General features: G+C 35.2%; 1 protein-coding gene across 3 annotated transcripts; it reads left to right on the forward strand.

Annotated features, from left to right (window-relative positions):
• Positions 1-1,225: 1,225 nt before the first annotated feature.
• LOC137745972 (protein kinase and PP2C-like domain-containing protein) lies at positions 1,226-9,741 on the forward strand. Of its 3 annotated transcripts, none has more exons than XM_068486006.1 (12): positions 1,226-1,426; positions 1,533-1,650; positions 1,829-1,995; positions 2,499-2,566; positions 2,672-2,895; positions 4,647-4,698; positions 6,032-6,581; positions 6,683-6,752; positions 6,829-7,048; positions 7,133-7,237; positions 8,036-8,131; positions 8,947-9,741. In XM_068486006.1, exons 1-12 carry the CDS (start codon positions 1,312-1,314, stop codon positions 9,139-9,141), a joined length of 1,980 nt encoding a protein of 659 aa, XP_068342107.1. In that variant the 5' UTR covers positions 1,226-1,311; the 3' UTR covers positions 9,142-9,741. The 3 variants fall into 3 exon arrangements, with proteins under 3 accessions (XP_068342107.1, XP_068342108.1, XP_068342109.1); XM_068486007.1 differs by having other exon boundaries at positions 6,035-6,581; XM_068486008.1 differs by lacking the exon at positions 2,499-2,566 and having other exon boundaries at positions 1,829-1,970.
• Positions 9,742-14,581: the final 4,840 nt, after the last annotated feature.

Here is a 14,581-nt window from a genome sequence, read left to right on the forward strand (position 1 = left end):
TAACAGTTATTTTAGCTCCAATTTTGATGACTTTTTCCAGCTACACTCCTCATGTCACATCCCCCACCGGAATGTGACACCTCGATCCTATAAGAATGCAACGAATGAATTCGATCTTTAATTTAAAATATTTACACTAGTGGATAAATCTTGTTTTATACTTAATGGAAGTATAACATTAACTCTTAAGTGTTTGTTAAATCTATCAATTTGATATGATATGCATTCTACGAAACTAGTTTCAACGATCCAACCGTCAAATATGTTTGTATAAACTCCGAGATAACATGTGTAAAAAATCGCAAAAAAAAAAAAAAAAACATTTAGAGATTATTCTGGCGGCCGTCCAAAATTTTAGTTTGTTCGTGTGGGTTATATCCGACCGGGCCATGAGTGAAACAGAAAATATTTAAAATATGTGTTTATTTATTTATTTTTAATCAATATAACATTTTAAAATAATAAAATCAAACATGATAGAGTACACCAGATGTGCACGTGTGTTTATGTGCCTGACAATGTGCTTTGCGACGCATTGAAAAAAAAATTGTTTGAATTTCTTTGTATCTTGTTGCTTGCCTGTGAGGGAGCATAATCCTTATTACAAAAATGATAGAGCTTCAGATTGTAATCTGTTGTTATTATTCTCTTAGAAAATTTATGTCTCGTGAGAATTAGGTTCATTAGACTTTAGAGTCATGAGTAAAAAAAAAAATATTTAAAATCATGTGTTTATTTATTTATTTTTAATCAATATAACATTTTAAAATAATAAAATTTTCAATTCTGTTGGTTATAACCGTCAGAATACTAAAATAATAACCGTCAGAAAGTAAAATAATAAAATAATAAATTTTTATCGGTTATAACCGACAAAAATTAACTTAAAAACCTTTAGAATCTGTCAAAAATATTTATAAAAAAAAAAATTCAAAAATACTATCGGTTATATTTTGATATCTACCAGAACTTAATGTCGGATATAACCAACATAAGTTTTCTAATATTGGCCACCTGAAGCTAATGGAGTAGTGATGGGCCAGGCAGATTACAAGTTCAAGATGACAATTTTACTATTCACCTCCTGGTGAGCAGAAATTATTCTCCACCTTAAAAAAAAAAAAAAAAAAAAAAAAAAAAAAAAAAAAAAAAAAAAAAAAAAAAAGAAGAAGGTAGGCACTCAATTTGGGGGCCCGCCGGGGCGGGGGGGGGGGGGGGGGGGGAGTGGGGAGGGAAATTGCGTCGCGCTTTCTTATTGTTTGGTTTGTGGAGGCCGAGAGGGAGCAGTGTTGGCTCGAGGGGATTGCAGAGATGGTTATGGAAATTGTGGAACCAAACGCGTGCATTAGAGGTTGCTGCAGCAGCAATTCCATTCCTCTCCATCTTCCACCTTCCTCTTACACTCTCCTCAAACCCGTTGCCCGAGGTAACTATTAACACTCAATCCTCCTAGTCCTTGTCCTCCCTCATAAGCCTCTTTGACTAATTAATTGATTTTGTTGTTTGGATTATGGGACTGACTGTGCGACTAGGGGCTGAGAGTGTTGTATACGAAGCACTTTTGGATGGGAAGAAAGTTGCTGTCAAGAAACCCAGCTTGTCTACTTCTGATGATCTTGATAAATTCCACAAGGAATTGCAATTGCTTTGGTATTTTTATGAAATGGGTTATATCTATATGTGTATGTATATTAGTGTTGTGTGTATTATGTATATATGCATATGAAATTATGAATGTTGAGCTTCTAATGTCATGATTGATTTTGGTAATTGTGGCCCTTCAATTTCGTTTAACTTTTGTTTATTTCTTGTTAATCACGACATTAAGTAAGCTGGATCATCCGGGATTAGCAAAATTGGTAGCTGCGCATGCAAAGCCTCCCAATTACATGTATTTCTTTGAATTCTTTGAATCACCCAATTTGTCTGACAAACTACACATGGAAGAATGGACTCCGAGTATCGATCAGGTGCTTGTGATTGCTCTCCATTTAGGTATGACTTAGTTTGATGGATGCTAATTATTTTCTTTAAGACCCTCCTAGTATTCAACCCTATCGTTATCAGAACAGACACAAACTTATTTTGTAGGAAATGCATTGATCATCTTTAGTGAAGGATCAACTGTTATAGCTGTGGTTTCTAGTTTACAATTTCATTGGCAGTCATTTGAACACACACACAAACACGTACATATTTATTAACTATTCAACCTCCGAGAGGTCTTTGCTATTTAGCCTTATCACAAGGGCTGCCTGCAAATAGTCCTTGAATTAAGTTTGGGGTGCAGGGTGTGGAGCTAGGATAAACTGGTGATAGTTTTCATGTTATTGTACTGCAACGTCACGAATTGTCACAACTTGCGTTGATCAGTTGGCAATTATTGCTGCACTTAGTCATTTTTTTATTTTATACCATTCTCAACTAGAGGTTTCTAAAAGTGTTTAGTTCCGTGATTTTTCATTGTTTTCCTTAGCACTTTTTTTGTCCTTTTCCAGCAAAGGCTTTGCAATACCTGCATAACCTCGGGATTGTACATAGGGATGTGAAACCGGCAAATATTCTTGTAAATGTCTATCTTAAGTATCTTGTCCTTTAGTATCAGAAATCCTTTTTTTTTTTAACCTTTTTGTTTTACGCACTTAACTACTATAATTTTCTTATGATGCAGCTTGACAACGATCTTTTCCCCCACTTAGCAGACTTTGGTTTGGCTGTATATAAAGAAGATCTTAAAGGAGTTTCTCTTGAGAATTGGAGGTCATCTGGCAAGCCTACTGGTGGTTTTCACAAAAAGAATATGGTTGGCACACTCATTTACATGGCACCTGAAATATTGAAGAAGGAAACTCATACAGAAAAGTCAGACGTGTACAGCTTTGGTATTTCACTCAAGTATGTATTTAGGAGTTGATAACCTAAGAAAGCAAATTTTATTACAGTTGTATCTGATGACTATACGTGTTCTTTTAAGTGATGCTGTTTACATTTTGTTTTGAAGTATTGGATTGAGCTATGGGACCTTAAATATGGTTATTGACAAAAATGTTTGTGGTAGTCAGACTTGCCCTTAAGACCTTTAGACCTTGATGCAGCATAGGTGTATTGGTAGTTAAGGGGATGTTTAGGGAGAACAGAAATAAAACTAGAGATAGGATCACCCCAGTTTGTTTGTAGAAATCGATCTTAGATGCCTTATGCATCACATGATTTACTTTAGAGGCCTCAATGAACAAAAGATTGCCCTTTTGATTAAACTTAACCAATAATTGCATGAAATGATTTAGAAGATTACAACATGATTGACTTTTAAGACACGTTTCTAACAGTTTGGAGATTATTTTCAGTCTATTCTACTTCAATAAGGAGGGATTTACATTGTCCATTTTACATATGGACTTTGAGGTCAACTCTGCAATAATCGTACCACTCACAACTTCTGCAGTGAGGATACATAATGTTTCATTGCCTTAGTTGTGATATGTGCCAGTGCAGCCTGGGTTTTTATGAGCAAAGTGCCAATAATCCCTTACGTCATGTTTTTCTTCAACTCCTAAGGTACTAATAGTTAGAAACTAATAATGGGGGTAGACTTCAATTACCTTAGGATCATTTACACTGCTACTATATGAGTCTCACTAGTACATTAATTGAGTCAGCTGAATCAAAACATAATCTATGTCTGGATGTTTCTGATACCAGTAATCAGCTTCTCAACAAGTAGAGCAACTTCATTTGAATTAATACATACACCCAAAATCGGAAGATAAAGAATAGTTAATATATTCAAGATAAATTACGTATTTACAAAATACCGTCTCAATTCATCCTATTTCATCATATCCGGGATGTGATATGGTTCCGAAGGATGAATTGGATATGTGCAAATCCAATAAGATTTCATTCCTGAACAGAAGTCCATTTTTTGATTTATTTCATCTATTCCATGACGGGAACACGGGGGATACACATTACTTCACGATTTGGAATCAGAACAGTAGCGAGTTTTAGTTGAGTGGTCCCTCAGATAACACTATGGGACATCGTGGAGGATCCACATTTTATTGTTGTGTGATGATCCAAACTGTCTACAAAGATTTTTCTTGTAAAATAAACCTTAAATTTATAAATATACCATATCACAATGAATAGTTGTGTAACCAAAATTGCTGATGTAGAACAAGTAACCAAAGTTTAGAAATCAGAAAGAGATTTTAGAAGGCAAGAGGAACTAGGTCTGAATATAAGAGAAACAGAGGATTCAGAATAGGAAGACAGAAGAAATAGATAAACCGAAGAGAAATCTAGAACAGAAGGGGAGATCAGGGTTTAAGAGGACAGAAAGGCGAGAGATAATTCAAGGTGAGGAAATTTCATTTATCAATCAAGTATGCTATTATTTGAATTACAAAGAACATATTCATAATTAATCAAATCTGGCTATGAAGGAAAGTAATCTTACTCATACTAGAAACAGGAGAATACAAATACACTGTAGTAAAATATCCCTAAGATATTGTTCTGCATCAATTACATTTTATAGTAGTAATTTCATTATTATGTTATTATTTTATAGACAAGCATGCAGTTTAAATTTTCATCTCTTTTTCCCATGAATATGAAATTTCAGTATGATCCTCTTGCAGTGAGCTTCTGACCGGTGTTGTTCCATATACTGATCTTCGTGCGGAAGCCCAGGTAGCCTTTCTCATTTGTGTTTTGCTGCTTAACTTACAATATATTAAGAGATGTTGATTTACAGTTGGATTGATGTGGCATATGATTCTTGTTGCTAATACATGTTTGGGTTTTGAAGATTTTTCGTAAGGATGATTCTTGACCTTGAATGAGGTCCAACTGTTCGGATCTTTGGACTGCATTGATGTTTGGATTCACATGCCCATTTTTGTGAATAGTATATTATCCCGAGGGATTAGTTTTTAAAAATTCCAGCTTATTTTTGGTTTGCATTATGGTTTACTGCACAAGTAATTTTCCGCCATATTCAGATGTATTTTTATATTTAATCCATCTATGGTAGCATTCGTTTACTTGATTTTATGGCATCGTATTGTTTAACATTGATTCGTTACTTGGAAATAAATGTTTAATAGATGAAGAGGGTTTAGAATTTCAAAACTGCTAACTTTGAATAAAGCATCCAAGTACGAAAAATTTCTTCTCACTTCTGCAGATGTATCAGAAGTTTGGGAGGTAGTGATGTGGAAATTCAAGTATGGGTCCGATATAGTCGAAACCAAATATCAGTTGGAAATAGCGGTCAAACATAGTGAAAAAAGGTTGAGTGGCCTTGTTGATGAGGCGTTGCAAGGCACACGATATGGTTCAAAGCCTGTGCTAAGAAAAAAGGCCTGAAAGCATCCCATCCTCCGATAAATTTAGGCAAAGTATCAGTCTCATCACATGAGTTTCTGCTAATTTCAATGAAACATTCCCTTTTCTTTGTCTTAGACTCTCAGTGTTTAGTTTGTGGTTTTTATTCTAGGGTCAGGATCTGGAGTCAAACAAGTTCATAAATATATTTACAACTTTTTAGCCTTTGGGGTATCAAATCCAAGGGTATTAAACCAAAGCGATGTGGAGATTTTATAATCATTAAACGGCATGGAGGCTGATGTGGAATTGTAGCAAATTAGGGAAGAAGTCTAAAGGAAGAGGAACTAGAAAATAAGATAAAATGCCCCTCCTCCATTCCGCTGCAAACACTCCAACGTTGATGCTGCTTCATCACCTAAGCCTTTGCTTATATCCTGTAACATATTTTCTGTCTGACTACCTGCCTTTAGTTTTTAGACTATTAGTAAGAATTACTTCCATCTATAGATGGGTTCATGTAAATGTTTAATGTTTTAACAATCAGTACTATGATCTTGAATTTCAAGCAGCATCTCTGATGCAATTATGTTTGTTATCCAACAAAAATAAATTATCATGTTTTATTATGGATATGACTCAAATTTGTCACTGAATAGCTCATGGTAGCTAGTAGCTGATTGGTGCATAATGCTAGCAGGCGCACACTGTACTGGAGATGAACTACACAGAGCAACAACTTACAGCAGCAGTGGTGTCAGATGGATTGCGACCAGTTCTTGCTGATCCTGAGTCTGGTGTGCCACCAGCTTTATTATCAGTGATACAGAGATGTTGGGATGCAAATTCTCAAAACAGGCCTTCTTTTGATGACATAGTTGCTGAACTTGTTATAATTTTGAAACAGCGAGAGAAAATAAAGGAGCCAGATAGTTCCTTTCACGATTCTCTTAATTCTCTTGGTAATCAGCCTATAGATGTTGGCAACAATCTTCAAGCTTATCAAAAGGGTATTAACTGGTTTACTCAGGGAGAAAATTCCATCAATAGAGCTTGTGAACCTAAGCATGGTTTGGAAAAGTGGCTTCAGGCTTCAAATGATACTTTGGCATATCATCCAGTACTTTCTTGGGGATCTTTTGCTACCTGTGGCAGAAGGGAGACGATGGAGGATACACATTTCCTTTTGCCACATGTGTGTAATGAAAGGGATATCCATGTTTTTGGTATTTTTGATGGTCATAGAGGTGAAGTTTGGCAATTTATCCTTCTAATTGTGTATTTGGTATTTCTATTAGCAACCTGATTCTAAGCTGTGCTACAAGGATATAACTGTAACAAAATGCAGGTGCAGCAGCTGCCGAATTTTCAGCTCGAGCTTTTCCAGGATTCCTGCAAGCTATAAGTTCGATTAGCAGGTTTGTTCCTTCCATTCTTCTCTCTTTTTAACATTGTATATTTTATTTGACTAGTTGACTTTATCTCTAAATGCAGTCCAAGAAGTGCATTGTTCGAGGCATTCATTAAGACTGATATAGCATTTAGAGCTGAGCTGGATATTTCTCGTAAATCCAAGAGAGTTATCCAGAAGGACTGGCATCCTGGTTGCACTGCAGCTGCAGCTCTTATTGTTAGAAATAAACTTTTTGTAGCTAATGCAGGAGATTGCAGGACAATACTGTGTCGTGCTGGCCACCCCCTTGTTCTAAGCAAGGTGACTTAGACTTGATACATTCCTGTTTGGTCATTCTGGTTTAGTACAAGGTTTTATTCCTCAGAATAATGAATGAAATATTAGGATCACGTTGCAAGCTGTCTCGATGAAAGGGATCGGGTTATTAGTGCAGGAGGAGACGTAAGATGGCAAGTCGATAATTGGAGGGTGGGTCGGGCTGCTCTTCAGGTTTGTGCCTTCAGATATCATGATACTTTTGCAATATTTTCTTCCAAAAGTCTGATATTTGACGTTTGTTTGTTTTCTGCTACTTATGTGGGTAGGTTATTCTCTCCAACAGAAAGGCTGAACCCTTGTTTGAGTTAGTTTGGAAAAAAAAATAATAATAATTCATAATAAATAAATTTGACAACTCATAAACTTTGCCCGAGAGGAAAAGCAAAAATAATCAGCTTCCATTGTGGTGCAACATAAGATTTTTTTTGAGGAAAAAAGCGATGTGTTTTATCTTCTTTATTTTCAACTACATGTTATTTTGCACCCAAAAGTTTCCGTAGAGAACTTACATTACATACTTTTGTATAATATTGCTTTGGAAACAAGTACAACTTTGTTCAGCTTTTTACAGTTTTGCTATGCAACTTTTTATCATGTTGGTTCTGCAATGTGCTTTCTTGGCAAACAAAGGTAAAAATTGAATTCATTACCAGTTTTCTCAAAGTAACTTTTCTGGAAACAAGAAATAAATTTTTATATTTCGAAACCATTACCATTGTGTTGAAAACCAAATATTTTGGTTTATCTTGTTTAACAAAGGAAATCCATCTTGGTCTCATCAAAGTTATCTTTAAACAGGGTAATTAAACATATTATCTGCTTTATCATAAGATAGTGACTAGTATAAGAAAATGAATAACTGTTCCGGATGGTACCTGCAGATATCAGTGACTGGCACGTAATTAACATTTCAAACGTGTTCATCTTTTCCGGTTGAATGTGTATCTTTGACATCTTTTCTTCCAATAGGTTACTCGTTCCATAGGTGATGATGATCTAAAGCCTGCTGTAACTGCAGAACCTGAGATAACTGAAACTATTCTCTCCCCAGAGGATGAGTATTTGGTAAGGACTTTTCACACCTTACGCGTACATAAAAAGGTGCAATTTATCCTACTTAGGGCTTGTTTGGGAGTGTTTCTATAGAAGTGGTTTTACTCGGTAGTGATTTTGGTATTTTAAAATTTTCTTTGAAACCCAGTGATTTCGGTGTTTTTCAAAAATTATTTCTAGGGATGCTTCTCCATAAACCCTATTCTTATTTCATGATCTCTTGGGATTGTTTCCTGTTTCATCATGATTTCCAGATTTCCCTGTATTATTAAAACATTCCCATTATGTATTATTTTTATATTAATCATACTTGTAAATCAAGTCATTGTACACTATTTAAATCAATGATAATGCACCCTCGAAAGTATCGAGGGATTGAGCCAAATTACCTTCTCTTGCCTTTTTGCTGTCTTGTCTGCAATTCCTGATTTGGGTTATCTTTTACTTACCAAATAGAATGCCTCTTAAGAAGAATCAGTTGATTAGAACTTATCAATAATTTCCGTCAAAGTTCATAACAAAATAACTCAGTAAGTTGCCTCTGCTACTCTCTGAGACTTGGCATGTTTCATGCGTCAGACTCGTATATTATTTGTCTTCTCTCTTTCTCATGGATTCAGGGGTGTCTTTTTTCATAAGATTTTATTTGTTTTGTTTGCTGAAGGATATATATATCAACTTTCAATATGGAGATGGTACTGTTTGATAGGCAACGGAACCTACAGACCGAGTTTGCTCTATCTAGAAGCGAATAATATGTTGCTTAAACTGTTTAATCTCAATCATTGTTACTTTTCTTTTGAAAAAATAAACCTAATTTTTGTCAGGTAATGGCAAGTGATGGACTGTGGGATGTTGTGAGCAATGCGGAGGTTGTAAACATAATCAGGGACACGGTGAAAGAGCCTGGAATGTGCTCCAAAAGATTGGCGACCGAAGCCGCAGAACGTGGGAGCAAAGACAACATCACAGTCATTGTCGTCTTCCTCCGTCCTGTCTCCACAGCTGAGAGAATTTTCTAGGTTGGTTTGCTAGTTTTTCCAACTTATGAATGCAAATGTGGGAGGACATTTAGCCTGGAAAATAAAAAAACGGTGAATTATTGGTTGGTGTACGATACCAAGACCAACATTGTATTTTCTATAGGATATTCTTTGAATAAAATCATCTCCCCGATGAGCTTTTGCGGGCCGGTGGTCCAGTTTATTATTTGAAAGGATGGTCGAGATCCAGTTTATGGGGGAGCCAGAAATACAGTTTATATTTATGTTTTAGTGGCTGAAGGCCAAGCTCTCCTTGATGGCTTCAAGATTGCTGCTACTAGACAAATTCGGAGACTTGAAATTGAAGGGGATTCTAAGATTCTCGTTGATGCTATCAATCTTAGGTCTGCGGGACCTTGGCTAATCAAGACTTTAATCACGGAAATTCAGCGTGCGGCTTGTTATTTTGATCATATTTCTTTCCAACATATTCTTCGTGAAGACAACTTTTTGACGGATGCTCTTGGTTTATTGGGTCATAATTTGGATGGAGTCCAAGTTTGGTTTAACACCCTCCCTCCTGCAGCTTGGGTATACTATTGTGACTATCTTGTTGAATATAGACCTGACAATTTCGGACACGACATGTTAACTAGTAACAAAACAACATGAAATTAATAAGTTTTCGGGTCAACACAATAACGAATCGGGTCGTTATCAAGTAACCTAATAAGTATCTGTTAAGATAACGGGTCGGTCTAGGTATACACGTGAGTAACTCGTTACACGATAAAAAAATTATTAATTTGATAATTTTATGCCATTAAAAAAAATACTAAAATTAACAATAGTAAGATTTAGTCTTGAGCCGAACTAAAAGTTAATATATATATATATATATATATTAAATTAAATTTAGAAAATTGGTAGCTGTTAGATCGGTTAAGATTTAATGCTCGAATCGAAACAACCGCTCTCTCTCGAGTTGAACTCTCAATTCTCAATTTCGAACCTCAACTTTGGTCAGCCACGAGTCCACAACCACCCTCTCCAATCTCCCTCACCACACCACTATCACCACATACGACCTAGTAAATCACCACTAGTCGATCTGCTATTTTTGTCTTCGATTATCTCTCTTTGGATCGAGCAAATCTCGAGCCCCTAATCAAGATAATTGTTGATTCTTTCGAATTACTTTCAAAATATAGGGTTTTGTTTCGAATTAGTTTTTCCGATGATATGTTGATGACAACAGATCAAGCCAAAGTTCCAATACCATTTCTCCATGATGATCGATGAAAATTGAAAGATCTTATAAAAAGAACAAGATGCAAGCTTTGTGTTTCATTGATAAGGTTTTAACTTTTGAGAAATGCTTCACAATCTTAAAAAGAAAAATTCCTTCACTTTGCATATCCTTACACATTTGATATTTTGTAATAGTGTATTAATACTTTTCTATTATGCTCTTATTTTGGAGTATGTAGTACTTAATGATAAATATATTTTTATGTTTTGAAGTAATATTTATGTGACAATATAGTATATGCAAATTTATAAAGAAAAAAAATATATATTTTTCTTAACGGATCATAACGAATTTGTTCATTTACTTGGGTAATCTGTTTAAATAATGGGTATGATATGACATGTGAGATTCCGTATTTCTTTTACCAGCTCCATCAGACACCATCATTACCTTCCATTTTTTAAAATTCTTTTTCACACTTCCCTAACTCTCTTTTCCCCCGCTTTCTTCCCCCATGCCGTGTCCCTCTCTCTTTCTTCAGTTCGCAATGTTTAGTTTTTTTGTTATTAAAAGTTTTGGACCAGTCTTTGTTGACACCTTACTTCCACTCACAAATTTTATTATATTCTTACCCCTTCTTCCACTCTTCCGTGTCTCCGACCTTTTCAGCCGCTCAATCTCTATCTCTCTTTCCCTCGTACTCTTTCATTTCATCTGCACGCACAGATAGCAGAGTTGCAGAGAGCAACGCAGAGAAGCAGGGAGAGCCAGACGAGGGCCCCAAAATTAAGGAGCTGCTGCTCCATTTAGTTAAAATTAGGGGTTTGGTGTGTGGAGATTGTTAGTAGGGTTATCTTCTCAAAGCTCGGAATACCAAGGTGAGTGGGTTTATGTTATGTATTGCAAATTATACTTATTTTTAAATATCTTTATTTCAAGTCAATTATGTTGGATTTGTGGAAATACTTTCAAAATTATTAATATAGTAATATGTGGATACTTGGAATTGTTAGTAGAGTATGAGAATTTTAGTGATGCATTAATCCAAGGAATAAATGTAAACTGTACACAAAGACATTAGGACAGAATGACCAATATGAGTTAGATGATGAGTTACTATTTATGAAGGATATAATAAACACGTAAATGGATGATGTGATATGGCACTACGTGCATATTGATTAGATATTATTATTGTGTTTTCCATAGTAACTAAAATAGCATCCCTTGATTGACATATTAAATATTCTATTCACTGAGCAACGATGGTTGTTGCGCACCTCTCACTTTTTTATTTTACAGATGAGTTATTTGACAAGGGATTTAAGAGTTTTTCTTATTTTTGTACTTTGTAAGGATTTTGTAATAGTTACTTGTATAAGAGAAGTTTTTATTTTTCATTTTTACCTTTTGGCTTCGTCACCCTTTGGGTGATGGCCATGACATTGCGATTGGGATGTTCAGGTGGACATTTTAGGTCGGGATGTGACATGACATGACCCGTTAAGATAACATGTATTGCATAAAAACGACACGAACACATCAAACATGACTCGTTTGCCAAACCTAGTTGAATGTCCTAGGGGTTTTTCATTGTAATTTTTTCTTTTGCTATATAAAAAATAAAAAATAAATAAACGAGTACTAATTAAGAAAATTGAGGAAAAGATGTCGCGAAAGAGAAGGAAACCCTAAGAAAAACTAAATTTCTAAGTCACTTTTCTACTTAATAAACCATTCAATTTTTAAACGATTAATGGATTAATTAGGAAGTGGCCATGACCTTCGTATATGAGCTCCTAGCTAAAATTTAGAGAGATTTGAAGATATCATCTCCAATCAAACTCCCTATCCACCTTCTAAGATAGGAATTCTGTCAGATATTAAGAGAGATTGGACACTGACCCACTCCTAATCATAATGATAATGTCTCAACTTAATCACCTATTGTTAGGTGTTATAATTTTATCACAAAAGAGTCTCAGTGTTATTAAGATGGAACCATACACTTATAAATTGTATTTTATTTTCTTAATTCTCTAATGTGGGATTTATTTCAACATATTCTCATAGGAGCTCTTAAATTTAAGAACTAAGAAAGGAGCTCATAGCATTAATTACTACTATTTTAATAATATTTCAAATAAAAACTTTATTTTTATTTTGTCCTTAATCATTATGACTCTCTGAACTAGAGAGTATGATTGAAGTAGAATTTTTTTTAGAGCTCTTAAAGTAACTTTCAAGTCTTTTTTTAACTAAAAAATAAAAATTAAAAAAAAAATAAAAAAACATTAGTATTTCTTTTGTAAAAAACATCTATACATACGAGGTTAGTCAAAATTTTCCTTTAACAGCAAGAGACCTATAAATCCCACCCCGACTTTATAATTTTTCAAACTTTAGTATTTCTTAAAAGAAAAATTAGCTAACAATTTTGGATTTAGTTTTTGTATAATTTATCTTGTTCTATTTTTACAAACATTTTGATGTAAAAAAAAAATTCAAATACGAAAAAATTTGGTAGTGAAATCTGAGAAATTGAATTTTTTATGTGTTAGTGAACAAATGAATTAGTATTTATAGTGTTGGAGGAGTTTGGGTATTGGATTTTGTAATAACCCGTTCCCAATTTTACCCTTTTTTTTTATAATTTTAATAAGTGAATTTACAAAAATGCCCTTCGAGGTAAATATGTTGACTTTTGTTGACTGTTGTGTCGTGTCACGTAAGACTCGTTTTCTTGGCGTATCCTTGTAGTACTCGTCGCTACGGACACGTGGGCACAAGTAGAATGTAATTTGGAGTTAAAACAAAGATTTTACGAACCTTTAAATGTCGAGGGCATTTTGTTAATTTGCCATTTGAAACGCAGGTGGTATTTTGTCTGACCATTGGATGAGTGCCACGTGGGGCCACCCCCACTTTTCTAGAACTCTATCTTTCTTTTTCTTCTTCTTCTGTAGCTCTTTTCTCTAACTCTCTCTTGGCTCTCCCTTTCTCCTATGAAACAAACCACCAGGGCTTAAGCCTTCACGTGATTGTTCACCTCCCGCACCGCACGCTCATCTTGGATCCAAGTCAAGTGTCAACCTGTCGTACAGACCACTTTAGATGGTTCCGACTCGTAGGTGACTTGCAATTCGTTGCATAACCTTCACGTGATTGTAGCACTTGAGTGTACTTATTTACACCCAGCCTGTCGTACATATCACATTAGGTGGTTCCAACTTGTGTGCAGAAATTAGTAGATGAGTTATAGGCTCAGTCGTACAGGTCACGTTAGGTGACTCTAGCTGACATGTCAGTTACATTGATTTATTTCACCTGGCTTACTTATTTTATTGCTAAGATGAGTTATAGGCTCAGTCGTACATATCACATTAGGTGGTTCCAACTTGTGTGCAGAAATTAGTAGATGAGTTATAGGCTCAGTCGTACAGGTCACGTTAGGTGACTCTAGCTGACATGTCAGTTACATTGATTTATTTCACCTGGCTTACTTATTTTATTGCTAAGATAATTGACATGGCATATACTTGGTTTTCACTACTCTTAAGCATGATTTCTACATAGGTATGTATTACTATTTTCTGGGAAATTATACCGGTTTTACGGTAAGGGGTTATTATTTTTTCGAAAGAGAAATGGTTTTAAAAAGCTTTGTTTTTTTTGGCCAACTCACGTTTTCTATTTTTTACCCCTCCAGGTTTTAGCTGCTGAAAGTTCGTATCGACGAGGATTCTTGGCGAGTCTCAGTATAAATGGCTACATCTGAGGGTATAATCTTTACCTACTTTACTATACTTTACTTATGCTCTGACGTTACGTGTGAATGGGTTCATTCCCGCTCACCAGCGCACTCTGGTATTTAGGCACTCTTAGGTTTAAAATATTCACAGTTTCCACATCACTACACTTTATGGTTTCGTCACCTTCCAGGTGTCGGCCAGCACAACTCGATTCAGAATCCTAGTAGACATTCTGGGTTGGGGTGTGTCAATTTGGTATCAGAGCATAAGTTGGGCAGTATTGCATCTATCACACGCGTGATGAAAGTATTTTAGGTTCTTGAACCTAAATATCGAATCCTGCCACCTTGTCAAATATGAAAAGTGTGTTAGTTTTTCCTAAGTTTTGGGCAATTTTGCCGACTTGTCGACATTTTAGAAGATTATTTTGGTGAATGCTTTTAGACTTAAAGCGAAGAACTTCTCTGCGAAGGAA

The sequence above is a fragment of the Pyrus communis genome, chromosome 9, assembly GCF_963583255.1.
Source record: "Pyrus communis chromosome 9, drPyrComm1.1, whole genome shotgun sequence".
NCBI classification, from domain to species: Eukaryota; Viridiplantae; Streptophyta; class Magnoliopsida; order Rosales; family Rosaceae; genus Pyrus; species Pyrus communis.

What these genes read in the sequence shown, in the direction of transcription:
- LOC137745972 (XM_068486006.1), top strand. Translation starts at nt 1,312, where the DNA reads ATGGTTATGGAAATTGTGGAACCAAACGCGTGCATTAGAGGTTGCTGC. An exon ending in GCTATAAGTTCGATTAGCAG is followed by an intron (nt 6,753 to 6,828) that starts GTTTGTTCCTTC and finishes CTCTAAATGCAG; the next exon opens with TCCAAGAAGTGCATTGTTCG. An exon ending in CCCCAGAGGATGAGTATTTG is followed by an intron (nt 8,132 to 8,946) that starts GTAAGGACTTTT and finishes AATTTTTGTCAG; the next exon opens with GTAATGGCAAGTGATGGACT.